Genomic DNA, 22,104 nt, shown 5'->3' with positions numbered 1-22,104 from the left:
GGGAGTTGGCTGAGCCGTGTCTTCACTCCCTCACTGCTACAATGTGCTAGCCAGTAGAGTAGAGCCCGCATGAGAAGGCAAGTTAGCTGAAGTCTGTAAAGGGATGCAGAAAATTTCTTCCGTCCTTAGGATCAAGAAAGCAGGGAAGGCACTCTGAGTTACAATTCCTTCCCAGGCTTCCTCCAGGCACAATTCCACATGACCCTTACTCAGGGTTTAGAGAAAAACGTTAACCTAGCCCTTCAAGATTATTGCATCATATTCCCTATTTGGAAAATTATTATAAAAAAAACTGACCCAAATTACTTTGGTATACAAGATAAAGATTTTATTTTAATTTGCTCATTTATTATCTGACTTTCAAAATGGTAACTGATAACAAATGTATTTGACATCTGACACAGAGTACGCAGCAATACTTTAAACCTGAAGTATTAAAAGTCTGTGACAAGGAAATGCCCTAAAGGACAATAGGGTAAAAGTTGTTATTATCGGGAGATTTTAGACTGAGGCTGGGAATATTTAATTACAATGTCATATAAGTAAAATGTGGGGATAGTTTTGTGTGTATCTAAGGAATCAATTTATTGTTAGATCTTAAAAGAGAATTTAAAGGGTATTTTAGAATTTTTTTTAAAATTAAAATCCTGTATCTCCGCCAGAATAAATGAATAGAAATAAATATTTAATACATTTAAAGCCAAATATATTTTAAAATTACTCACTCACCTTCACCTCCAGGACTTCAAGACATCACAAACATTTAAAATGCTGTAAGTTATGCAACTTCCTGCTCGGCTTTGTGGGTTCGGTGGCAAGGAATTAAAAAACTCTCCAGAAACCTGAACCTCATATTGATAAGGAAAATTAAACCTTTCACTTTGAAAATGATGTTTTTAATCATGTCAAAGCTGCCATATGCATTCTGCTAATTCAAAGCAGACAATTGTTTGTATTTATTTATTTCAAAAGCATTTCAGTGCATCATTAAAAGAGAAAATCACCTAATAACTCATTACTTTTTCTAAGAAACTGAATACTGAATTGGAGTCAGCTGCCTGTTGATTATGTTGTGCTCTACCATGTGAAAAGCTGAGTTTTGATCACTAAACTCTGGCTCCTCTTCTCTGTTTAAAGAGGCTAAGAGTATTCCAGATGTGGCAGTCAGTCCAGACTGGGGACAAGTAAGGGTCTGGATATTGGTTACTGAAACATGTTGTGAGGTTGAAAATGCCCACAAGCAGCCTCTCAGGTACAACAGTAAAAAAGCCAAACAATGTTAACGGCTTATTGAGGAAATGCACACAAGCACAAGGATTACCCCAGGAACTGTGTACAATAGAAACCTCTCAGAGATAGCTCTACACAATGGGAACTGTGACTCAGGTCACAGCAAAAGAGCTTTCCAGCAAGTGGGAAGAAAATATAAAAGGGGGAAAATGACATCATGATGGGTCCTCACTCTCTCTATAACACTACAGCTGGAAACACCCGAGGAACAAAGACAGAACCAGGGGAAGTGATGGTCCCAGGCTAAGGAATTTTTAGCCTGTGAATAGAACACCTGCCAGGCTGTTAGCAAGTGCAGCTTTCCCTTAAGAATCTGAAGCCTGCTCTTATGGTGACATAATCTCTCACTGTGGACTGTGTAGTATGTAGATAGCAGTGGATTTTTTACCTTTAGTCACAGTAGACACAGTCCACAGTGAGAGATTATGTCATACTCTATCAAAAAAACTGAGGAACCACCTGATCAGCATCCTATACAGCAAACAGGAAAACATCAAAAAAGAGCTCTCCAACCTGGAGACTCTCATTAATAACCAAACTTCTATACAAACGGACTTCACTAGAATAAGACAGGAGATCTACATTACTCACTTCACCTCTCTTCAAAGGAAAAAGGACTGTAAGCTGTCTAAACTCCTACCTGCCACATGGGGCCACAACAGTGGTACCCCTAACCCACCCAGCAATATCGTCAATCTATCCAACTACACACTCAGCCCAGAAGAAAAGTCTGTCCTATCTCGGGGACTCTCTTTCTGCCCTGCCACCCCCACCAACATGATACAGTTCTGTGGCGATCTGGAAGCCTACTTTCGCCGTCTCCGACTCAAAGAATACTTCCAGGACAACACTGAACAGTGCAGTGATACACGGGTGCCCTTCCACCAACAGCACAAGAAAAAGAACTCCACATGGACTCCTCCTGAGGGTCGAAATGACAGCCTGGACCTATACATTGAATGCTTCCGCCGGCGTGCACGGGCAGAAATCGTGGAACAACAACATCGCTTGCCTCACAACCTAAGTCGTGCAGAACACAATGCCATCCACAGCCTCAGAAACCACCCAGACATTATCATCAAAGAGGCTGATAAAGGAGGTGCCGTTGTCATCATGAACAGGTCTGACTATCAAAAGGAGGCAGCCAGACAACTCTCCAATACCAAATTCTACAGGCCACTTCCCTCAGATCCCACTGAGGAATACACTAAGAAACTACAGCATCTACTCAGGACACTCCCTACACTAACACCAGAAGAAATCAACATACCCCTAGAGCCCCGACCAGGGTTATTCTATCTACTACCCAAGATCCACAAACCCGGAAATCCTGGACGCCCCATCATCTCGGGCATTGGCACTCTCACTGAAGGACTATCTGGATATATGGACTCTCTACTCAGACCCTATGCCACCAGCACTCCCAGCTATCTCCATGACACCACTGATTTCCTGAGGAAACTACAATGCATTGGTGACCTCCCAGAAAACACCATCCTAGCCACCATGGATGTAGAGGCTCTCTACACAAACATCCCACACACAGATGGAATACAAGCTGTCAGGAACACTATCCCGGATGATGCCACAGCACAACTGGCTGCTGAGCTCTGTGCCTTTATACTTACACACAACTATTTCCAATTTGATGACAATATATATCTCCAGATCAGTGGCACTGCTATGGGCACCCGCATGGCCCCACAATATGCCAATATCTTCATGGCCGACCTGGAACAACGCTTCCTCAGCTCTCGTCCACTCACACCCCTTCTCTATCTACGCTACATTGATGACATCTTCATCATCTGGACCCATGGGAAGGAGACTCATGAAAAATTCCACCATGATTTCAACAGCTTCCACCCCACCATCAACCTCAGCCTGGACCAATCTACACGGGAGGTCCACTTTCTTGACACCACGGTGCAAATAAGTGATGGTCACATTAACACCACCCTATATCGAAAACCCACCGACCGCTATGCCTACCTTCATGCCTCCAGCTTCCATCCCGGGCACATCACACGATCCATTGTCTACAGCCAAGCACTGAGGTACAACCGCATCTGCTCTAACCCCTCAGACAGAGACCAACACCTACAAAATCTCCACCAAGCATTCTCAAAACTACAATACCCGCACGAGGAAATAAGGAAACAGATCAACAGAGCCAGACGTGTACCCAGAAGCCTCCTACTGCAAGACAAACCCAAGAGAGAAACCAACAGGACTCCACTGGCCATCACATACAGCCCCCAGCTAAAACCCCTTCAACGCATCATCAAGGATCTACAACCCATCCTGGACAATGATCCCACACTTTCACAGGCCTTGGGTGGCAGGCCAATCCTTGCCCACAGACAACCTGCCAACCTGAAACATATTCTCACCAGTAACTGCACACCACACCATAACAACTCTTGCTCAGGAACCAATCCATGCAACAAACCTCGATGCCAACTCTGCCCACATATCTACACCAGCGACACCATCACAGGACCTAACCAGATCAGCCACACCATCACTGGTTCATTCACCTGCACAACCACCAATGTAATATACGCCATCATATGCCAGCAATGCCCCTCTGCTATGTACATCGGCCAAACTGGACAGTCTCTACGGAAAAGGATAAATGGACACAAATCAGACATTAGGAATGGCAATATACAAAAACCTGTAGGAGAGCACTTCAACCTCCCTGGCCACACTATAGCAGACCTTAAGGTGGCCATCCTGCAGCAAAAAAACTTCAGGACCAGACTTCAAAGAGAAACTGCTGAGCTTCAGTTCATCTGCAAATTTGACACCATCAGCTCAGGATTGAACAAAGACTGTGAATGGCTTGCCAATTACAGAACCAGTTTCTCCTCTCTTGGTTTTCACACCTCAACTGCTAGCACAGGGCCTCATCCTCCCTGATTGAACTGACCTCGTTATCTCTAGCTTGCTTGCTAGCACACATATATATACCTGCCCCTGGATATTTCCATTACATGCATCTGAGGAAGTGGGTATTCACCCACGAAAGCTCATGCTCCAAAACGTCTGTTAGTCTATAAGGTGCCACAGGATTCTTTGCTGCTTTTACAGATCCAGACTAACATGGCTACCCTCTGATACTTGACACCATGCAAGGCACTGCATTTAGCCGTATGAAATGGAAATCTTCAGAGTGATGAAGCTAACATCATGACACTAGGAATTCTCACTAATCTCTAGGATTGCTCTCCATCCTTGGAGAAACTTGGCCTGGGCATGGAAAGACAGTACCAGTAAAGATAAAAGGAGGAACAAATTATGTTCCCCTGCAAGATCTATCCACACTGGATAAACACACTGATTTAGTTATTGGCTTCTGCTTTGGAGGCCTTTGACGTGTGCTCTTCTGTTCCATGTTTTCTTTCTTTGAAGAATTGCTTCAATGATAGTGAGTTTTATACCATGATCTGAAGTTGGTGAAAACAGAATTAATCCTGATTTTCTTGGGAAGGTTGCTCTAGAATCACGGCTTTTCCTCAGCTCCCTCATATTTATATCTGGACTTTGTTGGCTGTATGTACTAAATGATCATAGCTTCTGTGATAGTTACAGGAAAGAGAGATGACCTATCTGATAGTGTGGGGAGCTGGTGGAGGCTGCAAAGTCCTAGTTTAATATTATCTCTTTAGCTCATTTCACCCAGAAGATGGCTGAATCTGTATTACACACCAGCTGAAACTGTGTGTCACACAGAGTAAATTACAATATTCTTGCCCTCAAGCTACTACTGCAGTCAGGCCTTCATTGAAGACTCATGGGATGTTACTGTTAACGGCTACTGAAGTTGTTCCTTTAGTTCAACTACTTTTAAAGAAAATCATGGATTTTATTCTCTGTACTACCTATCGTTTACCAGGTGTCTGTGTGTGTTACAACAGATCATGACATTGCTAGCCAAACTGTCCCAGGCTTTCAGCCTACAGAAGCAGCGTACACTTTCTGATCTAATGAGATAAACCAAAACTGAGATTCTAGATTTAAGAAGGTGAAACAGAGATTCAGTTATTAATCTTAAATAATTCCCTGTCTGCTTACCCATTGTATGAACCGCAGTGGTAGAGACAAGGGATTTCAGTGGCTCAATGAAAAGGAAGGAGTTACAAACATTACCACTTATAAATGAAGCATTTTTATTTTGCTTCCTCATTTAGCTCATGCTTATTAGCACTTCCCTATTTGCTTAATCCTAAAACCAGACAGGCTGCCAAAAATAGATATCATTTTCACACACAAGGTTTAAAAATATTTTGGGAATAATTTCTTATTAAAATGATCAATGAGCCAAACTGCAAATCACACACTTCTTACATACACAACATACCTCTGGTGTTTCAGATACTGTTTGACATGACATCTTCAATTTTTTTAAATAGTTTACTGAGTTAGCTCTGCATCAACAGTACATTTTCAGCACCATGGACACTTCATGATTATTGACTTTGTTCAATAGTAATGCAAAGCAGAAGCATCTTCACAGTACCTGAAATTGTGACTAAAATCAACGTTTTATACTGTGACATTGCAATAGGTACAAAGTATCTAGAGTTAAAATATTTTCTTTTACAAGAAAATCATATTTCGCTCACTCTTTATTCTATTTATCACTTGAAAGAAAGAAATTTCATGGGGCAGAAGTATTTTTCACTTGATTCTGTATAATTCATTTTAATATATAAATATAAACAGATAACTGATATCCATGAATTAATAATTCTATTTCTCTCAAGTAGAAATAATGAATCTGTTTTTCTCATTTGTTTGCACATTTTAGTGAATCACAATACCAACTGAATTATCAGGTATCATTTCAAAAGCATCACATCCCCATAATCCTTCCACTAACATTCTTTAATATAACCACCCACCTGATACTGAATTAGACAAGAACAGATGAAAAAGAAGAGAGTTTACTAAATTAAATAAAGTGTCTATTTTAAATATTATAATCTGCAAATATGAAAATACCATCCCACTATTTGAGAAACATGTAGTCTGTACTTTAATGAAACCTATAAATCTTTCTACAACACAAACTACCAAACACCAACACATCCACAAACCAACCACCACTGAAAAAAAATCAGTATTTATATCTGAACTAAGTCCAATTCAGAATACCTGAATCACTCATTAGAAGACTTCTTTTTCAACACCAAACAGGTGAACAATCACCAAACATTTAAAGGTTTCTGGAAACCACTCTGCATGTGCTCTATTTCTGTTCCAGGTGAAGAGATCTCTGGATAGCAAACCTCTCCTTGAAACAGGTCAAAGAAAAAAGACGAAATTTCTGTTATACCTCAAGATTAGAGCTAGTTGAAATTTTTTTGTCAAAACACTTATTGATGAAAAATGCTGCTTTTGACCAAGGCTAGCTCTAGGCATCAGCAAACCAAGCACACGGTTGGGACGGCACAACTCTAGAGGTGGCATGGTGGCATTCCTGGGGTGGCACTTCGTTCTTGGAGGTATTTTTACTTTGGCACTTCACTCTTGGAACTTTTTTGTTGTTGTTGCTGCTGCTTGGGGTGGTAAAAAACTAGAGCCGGCCCTGCTTTTGACAAATTCAAACATTTCAGAAAATGTCATTTTGACAAACATTCCAGCAGGAAAAAAAAAATAATTTTATTTCAAAATTCCTAAATTGTTTCAATATTTTTATTTTCATTTTTTTATTTTTATATTTCATAATAGTTAAAATAGTCTACTATTTTATGTCCAAGTATCAAACTGGGTTTACAACACAGACACTGATCTAGAAAATATAACACTAAGTAGTTATCTTTCACAATACTAACTAGCAGCTGCCCTTCACAGTTTTAAAATAAAAAGAGGAGAAATATTTCATCTATTATATATTATAACATATAATATGCACTACTTCTACCACTGACAAGTTATGAATTAATGTAAAATAATAAATTGTATAAATGAAAAAATAAAATTTAAAATGAGATTTCAGAATTCCAAAACTATTTTTTCAATAATTCTGATTTGTGGGAAATTTCAAAAATATTTGTTTCTATTCCAGTTCAGACCAAACCCAAATTTTGAAATTTTCCAGGAACCAAAAATTCTGAGTTTCCATCAGCTCTACCTAAAAATACACCACCCAATTCCAGATATCATTCTTATTATTGTAATGCAGAGGATCATCATAGGATATCAAGGCCTCATTGTGCTTGATGCTGTACAAACACCGAGTAAGAAACTGTTCCTCTGACCTGAACAGCTTACAGCCTACATACCCAAAACAGAAACGAGCATTATATAAGTGAGAACACGTAAATTCCATGTACCTTTTTTTTTTTAAATGTATGGTTAGGAGTGTTTTGTATATGTTTGTTTTATTCTCTAGACTGGCCCCCAGCACACTGTTTTTGTTAAAGTATATGGAGAATCAGCTTTTCCACTAACGAGGAACAGAATTACTGATTCTAGCATCCCATTTAAGTCTTTACAGTTGATTCCTCCAGATTACCAGACAATAGAACCACGTTCTCCCATCACAATCACCTTGCTGAAAAAAATTCTTAAATTAGGGCTTTGTCTGTGGAAAAAATTCTGCAGCTTGCACTTGGACAAAGTCTTCTAAACCAAATTTATACCAACCAAAAAAGCTCTACCAGAGAGCCCAAGAGATGGTACTGGCCTCCTTTTGCTTTAATCTGAAATATAGTCTGGAGAAGCAGTAGCACACTGCAGAGTTGGGGCAAGTGTTCAAGACATATGAAACATACAAAGGAACAGGAATGTTAATTCTCCTTTAGTATTCTTCCTCCAGATGTTGAGGGGAAAGGTTCAATAGCATTCATAGCAAGATGGCTAAAATTATCCATCAAGGAAGAGGAACGACTTCCCCACAAATTCCCCACAATTTACACAAGACTTTCAGTACAGAGATCCACAGAAACTCATACGATCTGCATTTCTCATTCCAATGGGTTATGCTTTGCCCCTTTGCCTCCCAGTTGCCAGCTGACTCCAGAGGGATGTACCTTAACTATAGCCTAATTTCTGGAACAGTGTATGCACCCTGGGCAGATGCAGGGCCTAACATGTTGGGGATGGGGACAATGCCACGGTTCCTCCTACAGTTCACTTCCCCCTCTTGGCCCACCTGAGTGGGAAGAGGAAGTAATAGCTCTGCAGAGCCTGCTTGCCTCCTGGTGTTGCTGGGGCAGAGGAATAAGGAAATGTTTTATGCCTACTTATTCCCCCGCACAGGCATGCAGAGTGGGTGACAACCTGGCCCTAACAGTCTCTCTGTATGGATCCCAGCAATTATCTGCAGGACTATATACTGACAGCTCCTGTTGGTTTCCACTCAGCTTGAAAACTGTTGTGGTGTGTGGATAAAGCTATTCTGGTGCAATAAGCAAAAACAAAATGTAAAATTTGTTTGGCGATTGAATTCTGACTCAAAATGATTAGTCTCCTCTGGCTGAATTTCAGAGCTGATAATCCTTGCACACATTTCTTTCTTACTGTTTCTTGCTGCCAAAGTACATAGTGGGATTTACGATAAAGCAATCTAAGGATGAATGATGTAAAACAATCTAATAGAATAAATCTCTACAACTGAGAGATTACCATACTCACAAGTGCCTTTTAACTACTTACTAAAGCAAAAATACTACTGTGTTTTCCAGGCTCCATTCTTAACAGTAAAATCATCTTACTAGTTTAGAATCATAATGCTTGCTGTTTCTTCCTTGCTAGGGGTATATGTTTCTGCCCATAGGAATATGCGCATTTGATCTATAATTGATCATACATTAGCTATTCTCTTGGATTGTCCAAAGTAGTCAGTATACACCACTTAACAATCAGCATTCTTCCATCTGTTAGTCAGTCAAATTTCCCAGTGCATCAGGGCAACCCAGAGGATTTAGGGGGCCTGGGGCAAATTGGGGGAGCTGTGGCACTTGTACTCTCCTGGCAGTAGTCCGGGTCTTCGGTGGCATTTTGGCAGCGGGGGACCCTTCAGTTGCTCTGCGTCTTTGGCAGCATTGAAGGGCCCTTACCATCAAAATGCCGCCGAAGACCCGGACTGCCACCAGACCAGGGCTCGCGGGGCCCCTGCAGCATCTAGGGCCTGGGGCAAATTGCCCCACTTGCACTGCAGGGCAGCCTGGGGGGGGGGCATTGCATACAGAGAAGCAAGTCCCATAAAAAGATTTAGACCATTTTACTGAATGACTGAAAAAGATATAATGATAATTTGTAGCCATAAAGTGCTATTGATTTTTAAGTAGAATGGGAGGAGTAGAGGCTGGGAGCACCAGCCAGAGAGAGAGATTCCGCTGCACAATTTTTTTACAAGAAGCCAGAGGAGAGCCAGAAACCAGGGTGCAGGCACAGGACTTTTTCATGGCTAACGTCTGTGACCATATGTCATGGACTCGGGGAAAGCTGGGTCTGAGTGCCGTGTCTTCTACAAGCTCTGCAGGGGGCAACCAGCTCCACTGCAAAAATGGTAAACAAATTTGAGGGCTAACTAAATATAGCCCTCAATATTTAACACTACTGCATTATTATACTAATTCTATGGTATTGTTAAAAATACTAATAAAATGTCACTGGGTTCAAGCCAACATTGCTTATTCTTATTAGAATCAAAGTGCCCGATCCTCAGCTTGTAAAAAATGGCACAGCTCCTTTGATATCAGTGATTTACAACAGCTGAGGATCTGACCCATTGTGAAAAAAACCAAACTTCTAAGTTTATTTTTCATACTTTGTTTCAATGTATAAAAACATTTATACATTATTCATTCAAAATTCTATATGGTTTTGTCTCAGTTTGTGTAATTGTTTGTATGCAAAAATCATTTTATTTACATCTTCTTTTCTAGGGAGACTCATATTGGGAGAAATTATATACGAGCATGACAACACTGTGCTTAACGTCTCCTTATTTCAGCAGAAATGCCTGGCTTTTGTTCTCTGTAGAAGAACAATAAAAAAGAACACAGACCACAAAAGGAAGTGATAAATGACGGCATAGGGCATCCTTTAAGAATTATAACTTGAAACAGTCTTCCACCCCCGACTTTTTATCAACTGTTGTTAAAAAAAAAAAAAAAGGCCTGCAAACATATTTGCCCGACCATAAATCTCCTACCTTCCAGGTCATACAAAAGCCATATATTGCTACTGAATATTTGCATTTTAATTACAAGGCAAATCACTTCATGATTGTCTCCTTGCGATGGCTCTGCCCAGATTTTCAAATTACTTTGCCACATTCAGCTTCAGGATATAACTTAAATTCTGACTAGTCCATCATTGTTATCCTCTCCTTGACATAGTTCGAATGCTGTATCTCTCTGAAAATTCCCCACTGCTATGCAGCAGCTTTGCTGCCACTGGTACTGCTTGGATTTACTAACGGGGTTTCAGGCAGTTTTCAAGTCCAGTAGCAGCCCCACTCAATCTGTACCACAAACTTCTGCAAACCAAAGCATCACTCCCTTGGCACTTGCTACAACAGGACTTTTATTTCATGTTTAATAGCACTAAGCTATCCAGCAGTCACCTGCATGCTATGGACTTGTGACTTTCACATTGAACATGCCTTTAGGATTTTAATGTACAACATGAAAATCACAAATATACTGGAATTTGTCAAATAAATTAAGAGCATTGTTGTATCAGTAGGGAGAAATGATCCAGGGTTCAGTAATAAGGAAGATATTTATTTAGGTACAACATTCAGAGGAGAACAGACTCCCTGGAGGAACTGCTTGTACACTTTCAGGTCAAGGGAAGTCCACAAAGGAGAAGAGGGAAATCAGCTCTAGAAAACTTCTGCAGACCAGCCCATGGACACCCAGGAGTAGACAATATCCTCTGATTTTTTCATTTCTTGCACATTGTGTACTTATTCACGTTTTCACAAAGTCTATGTAAAGAGGGCAAAACACTACCAATCAGATTTAGTCTATTTTAAACCCACTTTGCTCTGGTGTAAATGATACAAGGTGCAGGGCAAAGGAGAATCAGGCCCTGTCACCACAGCACAACATACTGTACAAACACAGAGGATTTTGCAATGTTACTAACAATGTTTCAAGACCTTCCCTTTAACATCAGGTAATCGTGTAAGGCATTTGTATAAGTACTTAAAGTATTAAAATAAAAGAAAACTGAGGGTTTAATGAATATATATTGAATATAACTTTAGGTTATATATGTGTGTATGAACACGCACACACCCCCTAAGGTGAAAAGTGGTTCATGGTAAGTGAAAGCCATTACAAATGTTAAAAAGTTTGGTAAGTCCTCCGTTAAAGAAGGAGCATTTTGAGTCAATTACTACTTTTTCCACACAAAAAATCTGTATTAAAGAGAACTTTAAGGATGGTGAGTGAAGAACTCATAATAATAAAGTAAAAGGAAATGTAATGTCAGGATAAATACACAGCTTTAACTTTGCCCATTTTAGCTACAGCCATATAGAAATCACATGCTATTCCTTAAATAATAATATTTTTCATACAACCTTAGCTACATGTCCACAGTATCTACCAATATATTTTTGTCATTCTTGCTTATTTGTTTTTAGTTCAGACTATAAAACCACAATAGGATTTTAGTTATAGGTTATACAAATTTAGTTTTCTAATAAGTATTGAGACTTAATTTTGTCACCATAACACTTTACATACACATAAAATAAAAATGAAAACTAGGTTCTTCATTTCATGAGATAGTTTTAATGTGTTAATAATTCATTGCTGCACGATACTGATTTGAAGGCTAAGGACCCAGATGTATCTAGCAGACATGCATAGTTCTGTGCACTGGGGAACTCAAGGAAGGTTTCTCTCTCTAGTGCAGAATTCTTTCATAAGATCCACTTGGGGTGGTTCACTACTCTCTAACCATCACTGAGAATTGTGTTTACATGACATATTACCATAATAACTGAAAGTCACAAGACATTTTAAAATAATTAGTTCTGATGTTACCGTCATTATGGAAATCATTTTTCTTATGCAAAGACACCCAACATAGAGATCTCAGATTTGGTTTGTTGATCGATTTTGTTGAGACAGACTTCAAGATAACTCTGAAGATAATAGGTTCCCATAGTTTTAAACTTATGAATATTTAGATTGGACAGTTTCTTAGCAAAGACTTCCAGTTTCACAAAAGGGCAAGAAAGTTGACTGCATATAGTGAATATACATAAATTATTTTACAGACAGTGTTTTATCAGCTTAGCAAAGCACAGAAGCTTTGTACCCTATTTACAAAGCAAGTTTGAATTTTCAGCTAGTTTTGAGCTTTCCCTCCATAATATTTTTTAAACTTAGGTAAAATATAATTTTGCATCTCGTAAGGGGCAACCCATTGCATGATGAAAAACATAGTTAGAAATACTGCCTTGTTTAAGCCATGCTGATCCCCATCATCACATTATGCACATAATCATTGTATTACAATGAAATACATTGTGCACACAGTGGAATGCATGTACCAGCCAAAGAGGAATGTAATGTTAGTAATATTTGGACTTTGACATTTATAAGTAACATTAAAGATACTTTCTTATTTCAAGGACTGATGGCAAACTAAATCATCTATGTACAGCAGCAGCAATGGTATCTTCCTATACAAGGGAACAGAAAATAAAAGAAAAAAGGAAAAAAAAATCTGCCTTGTTTTACACAGCTACACAAGTCTACCATGTTTTTACATAAAAGAAGCTAAATATATTCAGGCCCACGCAAACAAAGTGAAATAATGATTGGTTGATATATATAAGCCTAAAAACCTGCATTTTATCTGTTTTTATTAAAATAAATATTTATTAAAATGATCGAATTCCCAATCAGTTGTTACTGTCACACACCGTGTAACTCCTTTATATAACCTTATCTCAGAGTAGTTTTCTGTTTTAATTGCTTTGATCAAGTGTACTCTAAGGATCAAAGCCCAGAGACTTATTTTGATGATAACAAGCAGTTCAGCAAATACAGCAGCCCAGATCAAAATTTAACACTATCAGATGTTCAGGATGATTCTTCTGCATTGAAGAATATAGACACTGATATCTTCAAAGAGTCCATGGATGTCTAAATACTGTTTTCTAATATCTGTGTAATACTTTTCCTGAACACTGGGTGACCAGGACATCAAGTATATGATATGCCATAAATATGACTTTTTGAAATAAATAAATAGAGCCTAAGTTCGTTCATTCAAGTTCATGTTACATACGGTAGTTTTATTTCATAAACAGTAATTCATTCGAGAGAAAATGTCCACATTAGCATAACCTGCTTAAAATAAATCATGCAAAAAATGTATGTGAATCTGCATACTTATGGCACATTTCATAATCTCCTCTCCTTTGATGCTTATTTAAACATTTCAGTTGTTGAGGAGAAGCTGATTCCAAGTCTTATCCTTCATCTTTACCGAAGTGATATTTTAGCAAAAATTGAAAGGCATCTGAGTATTAAATGAAGAAAAACCAGAACTCAGCCCTCTGTATTTTAACCCATATTAAATTAAGTTGATCAGTCAAAGCATTTGATAAAAAATCTGGTAAATGCTTTCCCCAAAATATTTTACACAGATCTCTAGTGGTTTTGGCTCTACCCAATGGCTGAGCTATGCTCGCTACATTTATACAAGGCAACTATAACTCATTGGCCTGCAGTGTCTAACTATGTCTTATTTCCTAATACTTTCGGTTTAGGAGTATGTAACACACACATCATTTGTGCACAGGCTTGGTTTCTTTTAATCTAGTTGTAGGCATATAGGGATAATATTACATGCTGAGATTCTCGGTCAGAGAAGTTATTTTAACAGCTCTGTTATTATTAACCACAGTTTAGGCCCTAATGCTGCAAACTTTTCCTTCTGGGCTTAACTTTAAGTATGTTTGTAATCACAATGCCTTCAGCTGTACTATTTATGTGCTTAAAACTAAGTACATGTATGAGAGTTTCCAGGGCCCTTATATAGTGCCTTAACTTGGTATAGCACTTTACAAATATTACAATAAGAGATGGTCCTGGTGTCAAAGAGTTTACTATCTAAATTAGATAAGTATAAAAACATGTAGCTAGCGAGGGGAAAAGAGAAGGTAGCAAAAGGTGTGACTAGGAATAAAACAAATATAGATTCATTATTAAGCAAATCTTATCTTTTTTAAATACAGGTTGAAGTAGGACAGGAGGGAAAGAGTAGACAGCACAGGAATGGAAGTCAAAGCTAGAACCAAGGCAAAGGAAGTGAGTGAGATCTGAGGTGAGATTTGAAGAAGAGTGGGGGTGCTTTATATATGCTTTTTTCTTTTATTTACTTTTTAAAACTACACATATTGTTTCCACTATATAACATCAGGTTGAAAGCACATGGCAAGAAAATATAACACTATAGGAAGAATGATATAATTTAATGGTTTTTTTTTAAATGGTCTCCCAATGGCACCCAAATGCATTAATACACAGACAACCTATCCTGTTAATAGCAGCCTCATTCTCCAAGATCAGTCAGTGTTATATTGATCACTTAGCATCCAGAATTTGTTAATTAGTTAATTTCTTCCTTTTGATTATGCCCTTGCACCTCAAAATCCTATGGATAAATAAAGCAGTTCTGGAGAGACATTTCTGTTCATGTGAAAATGAATGCTACAGCCTGAGTATTTATACTAACCATAACACAAACCTACATAAAACAGCATTCTCTCAAGTTACTATCAGAGGCTCTATGGTCAAAAAACAACACATGATGAAACAGCCAAGACTGAGCATATTGACTATACTGCCCCTTTCAGTTTAAGAGACTCAGAAAGAATACCTGATGCCAAAAACTGTGTAAAAGGTCCCAGCTGCAGGAGACTGTAAAGAATGTTTAGAGCTCAGTGTGTGAAAAAAGTAATCATTCTGCAGAACAGCAGCCCTGGGGCACTCATGTCTCTGAATCATTGCCAGGATCAGCAGATATCTGCTGTGAGATAGACACACACTGTTTCAGCACAGCCCTCAACTATCAGTGTAAGGATGGCATGATTAAAAATAGTAGCTTAACAGAGGAAGGGAATATGAACTAAAAAAATGTATACAGAAGTTCTTTCAAATTCAACAGATGTAAAAAATGCACCGGGTGCTAAGTATTTTAGTATAAACTTTTTTCCATCATATTGATTGTTCTGGGAATGTACTCAGTTTATTATACATTTAAGGTGCTATTCTAGAATACTGTATAGTAATTGCCAAATAAAGACTGATACACATATTTAAGCATGGAGATATTTGTTTTCAAGCTGAGCTGAAAGACAGTTTAAGTTATGATGGGTTTGAATTGTTATGCAGGGCCAAAGTGCTGTAGGGTGCACTTTTGTCAACCCTTAATATAGGACTACCTATTTTTCTAGACTGAAGGCATTAAAGATTTCATTTTTCACTTTCTGTTGAAAAATGTTAGGGATAAGAGACTTGCACATCAAACATATCACGGTTTTGTCAATACTTTCTTACCTTTAGCTATAGCACAGGAGACTATTCACCTGCATGAAGTGAAAGTTGGCTGCACACTGAAAACCTTAATACTCCTAACAAATAGATTCCTGCTGTGCTGTCTATTGCTCATATATTACTACTCTCCAAATGAATCAAATTAAAGCCCAGACAGTGTTAACCTACATTTAGAATATTAAAAACATTTCTATGTCAGGACAGGTACATTACATAAAGTTTCAAAAATACTTTTGAATTTTACAAGTTGAAATTTGTGATGATGCCAAGAAAGTGTCTATTCTTTACTAAATGTGAACACTAATACAGCTCTGGCTATGAAATTACAAAATCCAATGAGCTGGAGAAGGATATATTACTGAAAATAATCAATAATAAAAACATACTCAATGCAACTTCATCTTCAATTACAGACATATAACTAAGTAAACTGATTTTTGAAAATATTAATTTCTTACATCTCTTCTTCCCCAAATAAACATCAATTAACAAGGCAGCTTCTTATCCTATTTAGCTTACTCTGATTCAAAGTTTACCCGCATTTTAACTTCCAGATAACCAATGTTATTAAAGTACACTTACCTGAAAGGTATAAAATCGGGTTCCATTAGGAGGATGCATCTTAGGGGAGCCAGAGACAGTGTTCATATCTGAGAAAATCATTTCTGATCACAGATACAATACAATCCACAAGGAGATACAGATGCAGAGTAGAGTGCTAAGCTTACAGATAAATCCTTCATATATTTACGGAGGCAACTGTATGAAATGAAATCTGCTCCATCCATTCACATACAGAGTGACAGCATTTTGAATTCCCCACTCCTACATTTGTGAGCTAAACTGTAAGGTCTTCAGTCACTGACCTTTTAGTTCAGCTAGTTCTTTAGACATGCAGGCTGAATAAAAATTAAAATGGTTGAAGAAAAGAAAGCTACAACCTACAGTAAACGGAGCTTGTGCAGAATCTGGCAATGCTTTGGACCTGTCCATCTGTTCCCAGTGATAATCACCTCCCTCCACCACAGCCCAGCAAAGTGATTATGCTAAGCATCCCAGTTAACCAATAAGAGTTTCATTTCAAGCAAGCAAGCACAGTGTAATACAGAGGACCTCTTCTGACTAACCTGGAGCATGCCTGAGATTCTGTTTATAGCTATGTTTGATAACAATGATTATTTTATCATTTCAGTTATTAACAACCATATTAACTCTTACTTTTGCTGACCATTGCTTTATTTTAAATTTTAACTATTTATATACAATTTTTGCATTGTCTTTTTTACCCAGCTGAGATGAATAATACATTGCTCTTCATATGAAAAAAAATGCCTACACAGATTTTTTACTTATCTCCTATAGACTGAGAACATAATGAAAGACTGAGATACAGAAACAAAGTCAGTTTATATTTATATTGACTATTAACATGTAATGGAACATAGACTTCTTTTCTCATTATTTGTCCCTTATCTTTAGAAATGGCTTCAAAAGCAATAATAATTATAACGGTGAAATTATTTTATATTTTTCCTCAGTCTTCATGTTTTTTCTCAAAGCCACTCTACAGAAACCATGACATCTCATTTTAATAATTCATAACACAAACCGTTGATTGTAAAACTGATCTACAGGTGAAATACACTATATAGACATTTCTTGGAGCTAGTTCTTAAGAATAAATTCATTCCCTTTTTTTTTTTTTTTTTAAGATCACAAAATGATACTTGCAAACATCCATGCCGAACAGGCAACAAGGATTCATTATGTTACTTGTTCACACAGATTGTTCAGACTACAGGAAGGCATAAAAGAACATATTCGAATGACTTGGCACCTTTTAACAGCAAAAATAAATGTTCCATTTACACATAATTCAAAGGTGGGTTTGAGGAAAGGATGGAAAATAAAACACAGCTAGAAAGATGCCTTTATGGTTCTATCAAGCATGTTACATTTATACAAAATTTTAAAAACAAGAGAGAAAGAGCTTAAGAAATACAAATTTAAAAATGGAACCTGTTAAAAGACTAAGAAACTGCCAGGCTGCCAGCTTGGTTCTTATTCTCTTTCTGCATTTCATTCTGAATCATCTTACTGTTTTAAAGCAACTAAAAATAATACAGTTCCTCTGTTTTTATAACAGTTAATAGAGGGCATATATTCCCACATATACACAGATGCCCTTTTCTTTAAATGTGCATGCTGACCTCCGCTGCTGTCCATGTTATGGTATGATATATCCCATTACAATCTTTTGTAAACCAAACGGGAGAAAGTCACCCTTTGTTCCGAGTCTTTCCCACCCACTGCCTTTTAACTCTACTCAGAAGTGGCCATAATTACTCTAGAATTGTTATTTCAACCCATTCTTGTACTGAAGCTTGCAAAAGCTACTTATAAGTCTTTGCTGGAGAAGTGGATTATAGAAGCTGTACAGTCTCTTTTTTTCCCTTTATTTTGGAAAGAAGGACTAGGCACAGGGATGTGCATTAGGGTCTCTCAAATGGCCAAAGTAGAAACTCCAGATCTTTGGTAATCTCAGTATGGAATCTTTCATTCTGAGCTCCTGTTCTGTTGCTTTATAATCCTCCTAACAAATATCTGCTGATATTTCCCCTCAGTTGCATGAATAAACAGAGTTTTTTGTAGATTTGAAGACTAAAGGGACTAGTATCATTGTCTAAGTCTGACCTCCTGCATATATAACCCATAGAATTTCACCTAGTAATTCCTGCATCAAAAGTCCTTATCTTCTGGCTAAGATAGAGCATACCTTTTAGAAAGACATCCACAATCTTGATTTAAATACTTCAAGACCGCATCCAGTTGGTAAATTGTTCCAATGGTTAATTATCCCCACTCTTAAATAAATTGCATTTTATTTCAAGTCTGAATTTGTAGAGTGTCAGTTTCCAGCCACTGGATCTCATTATGTGTATTTCTGCTACAGTGAAGCTCTACTTTGCTATCAGAGATCTTCTTCCCACCTAGCTACTTCTATACCATGATCAACTCACCTCTCAAATTTCCCTTGGAGCAACTAAATGGATTGAGTTACTTTAGTCTTTGACCGTGAGGCAGGTTTTCAGACTCCAAGTAATTCTTGTAGCTCATTTCTGAACCTTGATCAATTTGTCAACATTCTTTTAAAGTCTAGGCATGAGAACTAAACACAGAGCTCGAGCAGCAGTTTCATTAATGTCCTGTCCAGTGGTCTTGGCACCTCACTTAACCAAGGATCATGTTTGCTCTCTTATCTACAACATTGCACTGGGGGCTTTTTTTCCGCTGGTTACCTACCATAACCCCTGACCTTGCTTTCCTAGCATCGCTGCTTTTCTAAAATACAGTCCCTCACCCTTTAAGTGTGACCTACATTCTTTGTATCTGGATGTATGAGATTGCATTTGAGTATTTTAAAGCATGTTGTTCAAATGAGCCCACCTTACCAAGTCAGCCAGATAACTCTGTAGAACTGATCTGCCATTCATATTTACTACTCCAGTAATCTTTGTTTCATTTGCAAATTTTAACAGTAATGATTTTATAGTTTCTTCTGGATAACTGTTATATTGAACAGAGGGATGCCACTAAAACACCCCTATTGGTAGCTAATTCTTCATTTACAACTACTTTTTGAGCTCTATCAATTAGCCAGTTTTTAATCCATTTAAGATGTGCTACTTTGATCTTTATGATGCTAATTTTTAAAATCAGAGTGTTGTGCAGTACTCAGTCAAATGCGTTATAGAAGTCTAAGTAGACTTCCAACACTAACAATGCCAGAAGTGTACCAAAGTGCAATATATTCCATCTCTTCACCCCAATCTAAGCAGGAAAAGACCTGAGTTTGCTCTCAACCCAGGATCTCCCTGACAGAACAAAATACATGTTTCAAAACTCAGCTTTAAAAATAACTCCTATTTTGGCTCAGTCTAGTTTGTATGAATAGTGTGTTTTGTTGACCACTTTTTGGACCTACACCTTGCAAATCTACATCACTTTTATATAAACCAAGCAAAATTTTAAAAAGATACTCCTCAACAAATATTGGTGCACTGAATTTGGTAGCCAGGGCTATGACATCCCAAACCTTTAAAACAGTAACATTCTTTTAAGTAGCAGCATTCCTTTGTAGGCCTGACAAATGCTGGATACCAGCCCTCATATCTTATTGGATCTGGCCGGGAATGGATCTCACATACAAATATCACTAAAAGAAAAGGAATTTTCATTTGTGGTCTGACAGAGATTAAAAAAAAATCCAAATTAGCACATCATGGAATTCAATAAAAGATGCACTAAACAATGGTCAGGCAAATAACACGACATTTCTGGCAAATAGCGAGGTAACCTTTTTGAGACCTAGACCAGCTTGAATGCCATAGGTCAATCAACTCCTGGAGGAAGCACACACTCTAACAACAGAAGCCATTCACAAACAGACTAGAAACTCTTCCATTTATAGGCCATATCTGCTGAGATCAAATGTGTCTCTCCACTGGTGATCATCCCCTCAATTCTGAGAGTTGTCGCTCCTTAGGTCCAAACCCTACCATTACAGGCACCTTTAAACTTCAGAACAGTGGGATAATTTTGCCCCAAAGGTTGAGAGGGGGAGGGCAGAGACAAATATTCCCCACAGCTCCAGAGGGTCGGCTTCTTTCAGTACAGTCCAAAAAATTCCTTTCTCCTCACCCCTTAAAAACAAAGAAAGCAAGAGTCACCTCCACAATGCTTATTTTGGCTGGCTGCTGGTTCTCTTCCTGTGACTGGCTCCTATGCTGTGCTGGAGCAGACTTAAGAGGGTGTACTGAAATGTAACTCTCCCACCAATCCCCACCACCTCCAAGTCTGTTCTCTTTCCCTTCCAGATATCTACGTGAATTCTTCACAGTCACCTCCTATTTCCACACAAGCTCCTGCACGGTCTCCTCCCAAGACCCTAACCCCCCCTTCTCATCCTTTCCTCCCCCAAACTGCCCCTTGACTTAGTCTTTCCCTTTGACAAAACTCTTGCATCTTCTTTTACTTTCTCCAATTTCATAGCTACCCTTCAGCCCATAGCCAGTTTCAGATCTTTCCCACAAAAAAGTGAGGAGAAATTGTTAGCCCAGTTGCTATACCTCAGGGCTTGCAGACAAGAGTGAGCTCAGCTAGCCACAAACTACAGCCATTGCTGTAGTCTTCTGCCTGCCCAGCAGGGGACAGTGTGGCACCTGATGGCAATAGCTGGCCTTACAGCAGCCTATTGAGCCAAGCTGGTAATGGACGGCTGGCATATGGGGAAATTGCTGAGCACTGTTGTGCAAAGCCGACTCAAACTCTACTCTCTCTCCTCTGTTTATTGTCCCAGTTAGCAAACCATTTTGGGGAAGGCTCTCCCCCTGAAGTGAAAAATGGAGGTAACCCCAATAACTTTCCTTCACATAATTTTTATGCCTATGCCAAGAGTATTTTCCTCCCTGGTTCCTGGGCTGAAGCTGAAGCTTTTCATCTTTGGACAACCTAAATAAGTCCGAAGTCAGGTCCCTAGCCCCCCTGACTCTTAACAGGCTTATCAAAGGAAGCTGCAAGAAAGCCTCTAAGGCCTTTTCTTGCTGGGACTCCTGTATCTACACCGACAGTCTGCAAGTCTAACTCAGGTCTTCCCCTCCCAAGGGTGGATTCCTGAAGCATCCCTTTGTTGACACCCATTCATCATGGCCTAGAAAACTGCCTGACTTATCCCTTTCTTCCTCTAACCAAAAACTGGGGATGTCGGCTTATTCCTTTCAGTTGACTACGGTGGAGATTGTTCCCCACTGCACTAGTCAGTCAGATTTGTCCATCCAGATCTCAATCAGTCCAGAAGCTGCAGCATCTTAGTCCCAGGCTGGCAGAAGAACAGTAATGGCCTTTTTAAGTATCCAAAATAATACCTTATTATGTGCATTACTATGAGTATGTGCCACACTGGATTTAACTGCAACTTAATTTTTATGTTAAAGAAAACCTCATCTTCAAACCATCATTTTGCAACTAAACACAGGACTGTGCATTAGACAAAGAGTAAAACAAAACATTTTTTTTTATTAACAAAAGGCAGTTTCTTCTATATGATGTCCTGTGCTAAGGGTTAAAATGACAGCAACATGTGATACAAAGTACATGTTTCTGGATAATTACAGGTCTAATTTGATAAAAACTAGTGATTTAAATCTTAACTCAAAACATCTGTTTTTCCCTTGCTGTTCTCTACCTATTCTGGCAAGGGAATATG

General features: G+C 38.5%; 1 protein-coding gene across 9 annotated transcripts in view; it reads right to left on the bottom strand.

Moving 5' to 3' along the window:
* The window catches only part of PPFIA2 (PTPRF interacting protein alpha 2), a 666,887-nt gene that overhangs the window by 459,324 nt on the left and 185,459 nt on the right, over window positions 1–22,104 (bottom strand). For 2 of the 9 annotated variants that reach the window (XM_030548628.1, XM_030548630.1), the window contains exon 1: window positions 16,422–16,838. The exons of 6 other annotated variants lie outside the window; for them this stretch is intronic. In XM_030548628.1, the coding sequence (XP_030404488.1) occupies window positions 16,422–16,502 (81 nt within the window). In that variant the 5' untranslated portion in view covers window positions 16,503–16,838. Of the gene's footprint in view, window positions 1–16,421; window positions 16,840–22,104 lie in introns of those variants that run through there. One more of the 9 variants, XM_030548629.1, reaches the window with a different exon arrangement.

This window comes from Gopherus evgoodei, chromosome 1, assembly GCF_007399415.2.
Source record: "Gopherus evgoodei ecotype Sinaloan lineage chromosome 1, rGopEvg1_v1.p, whole genome shotgun sequence".
In the NCBI taxonomy this organism is placed as follows: Eukaryota; Metazoa; Chordata; order Testudines; family Testudinidae; genus Gopherus; species Gopherus evgoodei.
The sequence above is the reverse complement of the archived record's forward strand: the minus strand, read 5'-3'. Positions and strand labels throughout refer to the sequence as shown.